Raw genomic sequence first — 10,583 nt, 5'->3', positions numbered from 1 at the left:
AAAATGACATTTTAAAAAAAAAATGTATACTGCATTATATTTATTAATTTCTAAATAAAAGAACACAAAATGTAAAAAAATAATACATCCTTTAATGAATACATTTTTTAAAAAATGTAAAAAAAAAAAAAAATGTAAAAATGTCAAGTGGTCTATCCACTGTCCCTGTCCGTCTGTGGAGCTGGGGGAGACAACGACGACAACAGTCGCTGTGGTCCGTGGAGCCTTAGGAGATGACGACTCGAGCTACTCAAGGCGTGGAGTGGATCGTTCGCGAGCTCACAACATCGGCAGGCACATCAAGTAGCAGCGCCAGCGCACCAGAGGAGACGAGAGGAGACGAGAGGACAGGTCCGGCACCGGCACGTTGCAGTGCACCAGATCCAGAGCAGAGGAGAGGAGACTCAGGAGAGGACAGGTCGGGGCCGTCCGACACACTGCAGCGCACCAGATCAAGATTCAAGAGGAGAGGAGAGGAGAGTTAGGAGTCAGGAAAAGAGAGGAATCGAGGATTGAGAATAAGATTTGAGAGAGTGAGACTGTGAGAGTTGAGTCAGAGATGAGGAGAGGCTGAGAGCTTGAGTGCCACGGCCCACGGCGTGGGTTAGAGCCCTTGGACCTTAGGGTTTTTTTTTGTGTTGACTGAGTCTGAGAGTCTGAGGCTCTAAGAAGTGAGAACTGCTAAAGCTTGAAGCCGAAGGCATGTGCCGATGTGCGGTGATCCAAAATAACGGGTCACCCGGCGGGTGACCCGCCCAAACCTGGATAACCTGTTTATAAACGGGTGAACCCGTGACCCGCCCAAATATTAAACGGGTTAACTTCTATAAATCCAAACCCGTTTTAAACGGGCGAGATTCGGATGACCCGACGAGTCATGGCCCGTTTTACCAGGCCTACTCAAAACCAAAAATTCTTGTCCAATTTATAGAGTGACCCAAAAGTACCAAAAATAGTTATGGCCAAGGTTAATTATCTATCGATTGGTATCGTCTCTTTCTTACTTTGCATTGGAGCTTGCTTAGCATTCGAAGGATACACCACCGGTTTTGAGAAGAAGAGGGTAAGTGCATTACTTTAATCTTTGTATTACGGGTTGTGGTCCTTATGACGACTTTGAGAAGAACAAAAGAAGACATAAAAGGAGATTTAAGAAAGAGCTAAGCCCATTATGAAATGCATAGCTATATATAAATTGAAGAATTCTATTTTCTAAAATCATTTTTTCAAAACACTTACTCAGGCCCCAAATATTTTAGAAAAATCATAACAAAGTTCTCAAATTTGAGATATTGGGCAATGTCCTAGCCACTCATAGAGATAGATCCCACCCAACAAGTTGTGGGGACACTGGATGAGATCCCGAATTGGGGAAGCCTAGTACAACCCAATATTAATTAATATGTTTAATGTGTGTGTGTGTGTGTGTGTTTGTATGTGGGTATAGGCCATAACTTGGTGTGTGGCGAGTCCAAGTGCAACAACTGAGATGCTGCGGCAAGCCATAGTGACATGTTGTGAAGACACAGGGATATCTTGCGGCCCTATATATCCTCCTAATGGCAAATGCTTCCAGCCCAACACTCTGGCAAATCATGCTTCTGTGGCTCTCAATATCTTCTACAAAGCCCGTAGGCTTTGCCTTCGCCAAGCTGGTGTTGTTACCACCAAAGATCCCTGTGGGCCTAAATAGCTCTCTCTCTCTCTCTCTCTCTCTCTCTCTCTCTCTCTCTCTCTCTCTCTCTCTCTCTCTCTCTCTCTCTCTCTCTCATGTTATTTGCTTTTTGTGGTGTTGCAGCTTATGGGCAGTGCATTTTTGAAGGTACTCCATGAGGGCATGCAAGAACTATTCGATTTTTAATTTCAGTAATGGAGATCAATGCAAGAACCTAAACTAATATATGATGCAATTTCTAGTTGTGGAACCTTTTATGCATATATATATATATATATATGTATGTATATATATATATGTATGTATGTATTTGAGCTGAGCATATATTAAGGAAATACTTTTGTATGGTTGATATTTTCTCCTAATAGAATAAGAAATCTCATAGTCACTTAAAATCTAATCAGCTCTGAATTATATATATATATATATATATATATATATATATATGACATGGTAAATAATCTCACTTATATTATAGAAAGATAATTACCATATGTTAGGCAATTTGAAATTTTGGGTTTAATTGAATTTGAATATGTGCAGATTGATTTGAACAAAACATAGTATAAAATCATATTAAATTTTGTATAATATAAATATAAATTTAAAACCTCAAATCCATGCTCAAAAACTCAACTTTAACATCTTTTTTTTTTTTATGAAGTCTCCGGCACTTTCTTGAGATAGACGTCTTTTACTTACCTAATTTTGCCTAACGAGATACTAAATAGCCTGTAGTGTTTCACCTTTTCACTAGTCTCAGCTGCATTTAATTTATCCTAATAGGAAAATAATAATAAACATTGAATACTATTTTGGGAAAAATCCAACAATGCCCCTTATGTTTTCATAAAATGACACTCCACCCCTTTTGTTTTCAAAAACTATCAAAAAACCTACAACAACAACAACAAAATCAAGTCTTAAGTCCCACTAGGTGGGGTTGACAACATGAATATTTTTCGGCTAATTTATGCGATTATGGACCATTTCATTTGACAAATTCAAGGCTATTAAATCCCTACTACTCAGTATCTTATTTTATGTCTATCCCTACCCTTTTTACTAACCCTCATAGTAACTAACTCACTATTCTTCACTAGCTTACTATGTGGCCTATATTACAGTGCCCAAAGCATCTAAGTCGTCCCTCACTTACCTTATCTTCTATAGGAGCTGCATTTAACTTGCCATGAACATTTTCATTTCTTAGTCTATCTTTTTGTGTTATACCACTCATTCATCTAAGCATTCTCATTTCGACAATTTTTACATTTTGTATGTTTTGTTTCTTCGTCGCCCAACATTATGATCTATATAGTACAACTATTTTTATAGTTGTCATATAAAACTTTCCTTTTAATTATAAGGGTATTCTATGATCATAAAGCACACTTGAGACACTTCTCCATTTTATCAAACTTGTTTTAACTTTATGCATTACATCCTCTTCAATTTCTCCTTCAGCTTGCATGCATAATAGATCCCAGGTACTGAAATCTACAAATGCTATTTATTTCTTAATCATTAAGTTTAATTTTTTCTCTAATATTCCTCCTACTATTATTGAAATTGCATTTCTTATATTTTGTCTTATTTCTACTAATCCTAAAGTCTCTAGATTCTAAAGTTTCTCTTCATAATTCTAACTTAGCCTCTACTTGGCCCTTAATTTCATCAATCAATACAATATCATGTGCAAATGGCATACACCATGAAATCTCAATTTGGATACTCTTAGTTAGTTGATTCATCAGTAAATAAAAAAGATAAGGATTCGTATGCAAGTCCCTCTTCTTTTCCCTAAACTTTTTGATTAATCTTCTTAAAGGATATACTGCTTATGTTGAAGATCTCCTAGCCATAAAATCAAATTGACTTTCTAAGACATTTGTTTCAAGCCGTCATCTTTGTTCAAGTACCCTTTCTCATAGTTTCATCGTATAACTTATATGTTTAATTTCACGATAGTTATTACAATTTTGAATATTGCTTTTTTTTTTTTTTTTGGTATATAAGTATCAAAGTGTTTTTCTTCCATTCATTTTCCATTTCTTTGTTTTTTATAACTATGTTAAATAAATTAGTTAACCATTATAATTTCATTGATTCAATTGGGATGTTGTCTTTTTCTATAACTTTTTTATTTTGCATCTTTTTTAGTGTAAATTTAACTTCGTTAACTCTAATTTTAGAAAAAAAAAATTCTCATATTTTTAATTTTTTTTCTTCCTTTGTCAATTCTAAGATTAAGTTTTCTATTTGGTTTTCATTCAACAACTTACTAAAGTAACTTCGTCATCCTTCTTTTATGTCTTATTCCTTAACCAAGACAACATCATCCTCACTTTTTGTACATTTTACAGTACCTAAATCTTTTGGTTTTCTTTCTCTAGCCCTCACAACTTTAAATATATCTCTTTCTCTTTTCTTTTGTATCTAATCTATCATACAAATTATTAAATGATCTATATTTACATTCACTAATGGTCTTTTCTTGTATCTTTTCAAGTCTTTTGTATTTTTCAAACTTATCCATGTTTCTACATTTTTTTCACGTTTTATTCGAAATTATTTGTGTCCTTACAGCTTTTGGACATCTTTATTCCACCACCAACTTTTTGGCTATTTGAGAATCATCTCCCTAAATCATCTAAAATTCATTTTGCTGTCTTTTTAATAGACTTACCTATCATACTCCAAAGGGTGTTTTTATCTATTTCATCCTCTATAATCCAATCACCATCTTTGATTGTTGTCTTTAAATTTTATTATATGTTTTCCCTTTAGGTTCCATCACCTACTTTTCTTACACTGGTTTATTTTATTTTTTTACTTCTATTTTTTAATGCATATATTGTCGACTTTTTGAGTCAGATCTCTGTTTTGATGCTGACAAAGCACATATGTCTTATGTGTGTGCCTAGTGTTTTGAACATCTTTGCAATTGAGAATGCACACATAGAAGAAGAAGATGGAAGCCAGAAAGCTCACATCAACTGGCGTTTTCCACGAAAGATAGAAGAGCAAAGAAGAATACATTTGTTTTGTAATTGTATTGTGTTTAATTTTTTATCTTTAGTCTATAATAATGCATGCATTTGCATAATATGTATGAATGCTCAGATCGACCGTAGATAGACCCTAGGGACCAGCATATTTTAGCAAAAATCTTTCTCTAAAAAGGTTAAAATCATACAAAGTTTTTGGATAGTTTTAGGGTTAAAATATTCATTATTAATGCTCTTAGTCAACTGAACCAAGCTAGTAATAACTAGCTTGGTTGATCAAACCACTGTTTGCCCAGAAGTCAAAAGTTTGACCTACGACGGTCGACTGAACCTGTGGAGTTATAATTGCCACGGTCGATCGAACAATTCGGAAGTCAACTTTTGGACCTTGGATGATCAACTGTTCTAAAATGAACATATCATTCACGGTCGACCGAACTAAAGTGTGTCTGACACCCAACTACTTGGTCGACTGAACATTGTTGTTCAAATAGGCCATGTCGACACAATATATAAGAATGGTCAACCAACCTTTTCTTGGTCGACCAAACCCGCGAAGGGGTTCAGAATCGCTCTGAGACTATTGGCCGAACCTGTAGTTCGAAAGTTCCACGGTCGACCAAACTTGTCAATATGGTTGACCGAACCCTCTATATGGTCGACCAAACCTCTCGGGTTGGAAATTTTTTAAAGGTCTAAAATGTCATTAACTTTTAATTAAACTTTTCCCAAATACTAAGCATGTCCCCAACGTCATATTTTCTTGAAAATATATAAATACCCCCTCATTTGCTTTCATTCTCAAACCCCTTGTTAATCAAAGTTCCCCCAAATAATTTTTGTTGGTCTGACAAGGCTTTTCAATCTTGTTTTGATGATAACAAATGAAGGATATTTTAACATGTGTTGTTGAGTGACGTTATTTTTGGATTAAGTAAGACAACACTCCTGATCAAGGAAGTAAGCTGGAAATCAAAGTCAATCATGTGAAAGCTTCTCAGAATATTTAAGCAATAAAAGACAGATGAAGAGCTTAAAGGCTTAGTGGGACTTGAAGTAAAGCTGAACCTCAAGAGACTTGAAGACTTAGAGTTAAATGAGTTCATACTTAGAAAATTATTTGTAAGTACTTTAATCCAATACTATTTGGATATATGAAGCTCTTTAGGATCAAAAGACTTAGAGACCATCTCTTGAAAAACCCTTGAAAATGATTTTGAAAAAGTTGTATTTTAGTTTTTCAAAATAATCTAGAGTTTAAAAATCAAAAATGAAATTATTTGAAAAAGAATGGTCCATCCAGCCAACTGACCATTTTTTAACTAAGTTGAGCCAGCCGACTGACAAACATAAAGAATGAAAAACCTGCCCAGCTGACTGACAACTTAAACTAGGATTAGTCAGCCAACTGGCACCCTAGTCTGTCCAGCTGACTGACCATTTTTTAACTAATTTTAGTCAGCCAACTGACTATTTATTGAAATAATTTTTGGACAGACAGAACGCTGTCAGCCGCCTGTCCAGCCAACTGACCTGCACAAAATTTGACCCAGTTGAGTGAGTCAGCTGACTAACTCCATGGAGGTTTTGAAAGTCGAACCAAACGGGAAGTTTTTCAAAATTAAATCTAGGATTTCAAATATTTTTTGAAATTGACCAAACACTCCAAGTCAACTTGGTAAATAAGGAAACTCTTTCATAAAAGACTATAAATACTCCTCTTGCTCAATGAAAAAATACGCTCAAGCAATACAACCATTCTACGTTCGTACTCTCCTAAATACAGACGTGCTTACACTTTTGCTGGGAGAACTTTATGAAATTGCTGATTGATCAAAAGCCTTGGTTCTGATTTGCAACTAAGTTTTCTCTATCTATAAGAAAGAACTTTTGGTGACATCTAAATCTTAAGTTTCGTATTTTCTATTTAGTATTTGCTTTGAAGGATATTAAGTGCTCTAACTTGTACAAATTTGCTCAATTTTGAGAATGTTCTTGTACGCAGATTCTTACTTCTGTTTAGTAGTTCTTTGACGATTCAAGATTAATTTGGATCATTGGACCAAACATGGGTTGTTACTTGGAGAAGTTTATCTTCTTGAAAAAGAGTTTATTTGTAATGGTTTTGTTCCACTTGGAAAGGAACAAGTATAGTTGAATCCTTAGGTGGTTTGCCTAAGGGGAGGATGTAGGCTGGGGATAAGCCGAACCTCGTAAAAAGAGCGGTGTCACTCTCTTTCCCTTATTCTCTTTAAATTCCAGCAAAAATATAAATTGTGTGGATGTTTTTAATTCTCTCAATCATAAAAACAACGTGTATTGGAACTTAAATAAAAAAAAGCTTAATTTGTTCTTGGGCTTGTGGAAACTTAAAGGGAGTACGTTGGTTAGTCAATACTTTGGGGAAACCATAAAGGAGTACGTTGATTGGTTAACAACCCAAAACCTATTAACTAAAGGTTTATTTGAATTCTGATTTTGGAAAAAGTGATTGTATGTTATTTTGATTATCAATTGAAAGGCCAATTACATTCTCTATAGAGCTTACATATTCATATACACAGGGCTGCAAACAATCAAGCTTAATATTACCAAAAGAATTGCAAAGCATATATTGATTGGTTACTTATATTGTGGTTGATTGGTTTGAGTAGTTGACTGACTGTTTATTTGTGTTGTGGTTGTGGATTGAATAAAATACTTATACCTTTGTGTGATTGCTTAAAGAAGTCAAAAAATCTTTGGAAGAATTATAAAAGGTTAAGAATTCATAAAAGGATTTAAAAGAAATTTTAATAACCCAATTCACCCCCTCACTTGGGTTACACCTTAGTTTTCAATTTTTATTGTAAAAATCATTCTTTTGTGGCAAAATCTTTTATACAAATATCTTCAACTCTCTTTCATGCATTTATTTCAATATCATTTTTGAAAAGAGTATTTTATTTACGATATTTTATTTGCACATACTCTCACTGCTAGCTTAATCTTTGAAAAACATTTTTGAGAGTATTGCTTAGGTTTTCTCCCGATTATTTCTTTGATAAATATTTTTTGGAGAAAATTATTTATAGCACAAATATTTTCTTGAGTTTAAATGTAACGCCCTAGAAAAGGATATGCTTGGGAATATAAAAAAAATAAATTAAATTATTAATTAAATAATAAGTAATAATAATTATTAATTTAATAATAGAATATAAAATAATAATATAATATAAAATGATAATATATACATACATATATATATATATATGGTTACCTGAAGGATCTAAGATCCTTCAAATTTTATTGTGCCAATCTCTCACGTCTCTCTCTCCCTCTCTCTCTCTCTCTCTCTCTCTCTCTCTCTTCTCCTCACGTCTCCGTCTTGTCTCCTCTCCCCCTTTCCTAGATTTTCTCAGTCAAATGGGCACCGATCGAAAAACAGAAAATACTGCTGGGATCCTTTCTCCACCACTGACAATTTCACCGGCGTGGATTTGCCATAGGAGCGACATAGGCATCCCTCCTAGGATAAGGTAGCCTCTAACTCTCACCTCAATTTTTCCTCAAATCTCTAGCCAAATCGACGATCGGGCACCCCCACAGGGCCCTAGGTTCGATCCTCGTCATGTTGGCCGGAGCAGATTTTTAATTTGAATTTCCTAGGCACCACTCCAAGGCTAGGTTAGGATAGTGGAAATATATCCGTTAATTATTTTTAAAATTTAATTAGTATTGAGAGTGTGTGGGCTTAGGAAATATTAAAATAATTATTATTTTGTGGAGTTGAATTGATTAATTTGGAAGAAATGTGAATTTCATGATTTTGAGCGCCGAACTTCATGGGCGTAGAATTTGGGTATTTTGGTGAGATCTTAGTAAGTCAGGTAAGTGGAATAAATTATTGCAGTTATTTTTAAAATTAATGGTTGAGAAAATATGTGAAAATAAAATTAAAATATTTTTCCTGAAATTATTATGATACGAATGTCAGATAAAATTAGGTGACATGTGATTTATACTGAATTGAGATGTTTTGGGAAATGATGGAAAGTGATAAATATTGTTGTGTATTTTATGAGAAATAATGAAATGTGAAACATAGATATGTTTACTCGAAAATGACGGAATAGGGTATACATATATATATATATATATATATGGAAATATTTTCGATAATAATTGTGGAAATATGAAATGATGGTATGTGTTACTGAAAAATGATGAGAATATTGAAATCGGGGCGTCACATAAATTCCTAGATTCTCCAAATATTCTCTATTTGCAAAAATATTTATAGGAGAACAATAATACTCATTTGTCATATATATTCTACATGTGCAAAATTATTTGATAGCACCTTTACTCTTTAGAACATATTTCATATCACTAGCGAGTGCATGTTTTGAGCCTTAAATTTGTACACACCTGCTTTTTGAGAAGCATTCTATGTTGTACAAAAATTTATTATTATTGATGTTGTATTTCTGATGGGTTGTTGGAAGAGGGAGCCTAGCCCTGCGAATAGTCCCGGACTTGCTCAAACCCAATTAGGAGAGCACTGATTGGTTCAGAACTGGTTAAGAGAACTAGGAGATGCACCCTCATGCGAAAGTGTGCATGGTGTTGGCTCCACTCGTAAAGTGAGCTGGGGAATGTCCGCCTCGTAAGGACATTGTAAACAGCTTCTTCTTCGCTTATTTAAGTGAGCAGGTTTAGTGGAATCCTTGGGGGATATGCCCAAGACGGGGACGTACTGGAGCGCCTAGATGGGCTTCAGCACGCTATGACACAGTCAGAACTTCGTCACCACCACCGTTTTGACTCCATAGATGCATCTCTTACTAGGCAAGAGGACGCTAATCGCGCCCGTTTTGACTCTCTCGACATATCTTTTGCTGCCCTCTTTGATCGACTGAGTCACCCGCACGAGTAGCGCAATTCCTCTGCTATACCCCAATTTTGATTATGGAAAAGGGGGAGAGATTATTTAGGTCTCTTTTCAGTTGTATTCTTTTCAGTTGTATTCAGAGGTAGTTAGAGTAGAATATATTAGCCTTAAATACTGTGTGAAAACACGGCACATATTCAGTAATGAAACATTAGCAAGCATTGCATCTTTTAAATATAAATGCTCTATCTGTGTACTTGAATGATTGATATACTGGACTATCATGGTTTATGTAGGGATAAATGGAAAATATCTTACTTATAAACAACATGCTGCCAAAATGTAATAAAATGCTCTTTCATAAAATGCAAACATTAAGGGGGAGAATTATATTGAAACTATAAACTATTCCGTTTAGTAAGGGGGAGCATTTATCTTTCAAAGAGAACACTAATGGATTGCCATCATAGAAAAGGGGGAGAATGTTAGACCAAGTTGTTAAGGGTCTTTCATTCCTACCATGTTTTGATGACAACAACCCATTAGCAGTTCTTAAGGCTACAAACGTTTCTCTCTAAGTCATGTTTCAACTATTCAAAATGGCATCTGAACCAACAAACAGTCAAAGCAACTCATACCATGACCAAAAGCACAAGCCTCTCAATGCATTCATGAATGATACACAATAGACAAAGTCATCTGAAAGATGAATGTGAGAATGAGAGAGAGACCATCTTGTAAATATCTTGTATATAGAGTAAAACTCAAAACTAAGAGCAAGAAATGGGCGTATCACACACGCACAACAAAATACAAGTAAAATTATTTAAAAGTGTGAAAAGAAACCCCCAAATGGACAAGGGCCTTCTTTGTACCTAAAAGAACAAATCATAAGAAGAACTCGCCGATGAAACACACTTGGCCGTCGTCCGACGAGTGTAACACAAACTTCATCAACACGAAAAAAAGAAAACGAGTGTAACCAAAAAAAACCTTATTGATGGGTTAAACACATGGTTTC

General features: G+C 34.8%; 1 protein-coding gene across 1 annotated transcript; it reads left to right on the top strand.

Annotated features, from left to right (window-relative positions):
- The first annotated feature begins 936 nt into the window (after window positions 1-936).
- On the top strand, window positions 937-1,936 carry LOC131147140 (major pollen allergen Ole e 10-like). The gene is made up of 3 exons (XM_058096930.1): window positions 937-1,063; window positions 1,448-1,679; window positions 1,799-1,936. Exons 1-3 carry the CDS (start codon window positions 959-961, stop codon window positions 1,831-1,833), a joined length of 372 nt encoding a protein of 123 aa, XP_057952913.1. The 5' UTR covers window positions 937-958; the 3' UTR covers window positions 1,834-1,936.
- The last annotated feature ends 8,647 nt before the right edge of the window (window positions 1,937-10,583 follow it).

The sequence above is a fragment of the Malania oleifera genome, unplaced genomic scaffold (assembly GCF_029873635.1).
Source record: "Malania oleifera isolate guangnan ecotype guangnan unplaced genomic scaffold, ASM2987363v1 ctg217, whole genome shotgun sequence".
In the NCBI taxonomy this organism is placed as follows: domain Eukaryota; kingdom Viridiplantae; phylum Streptophyta; class Magnoliopsida; order Santalales; family Ximeniaceae; genus Malania; species Malania oleifera.
This window is presented reverse-complemented; position numbering and strand designations above follow the sequence as displayed.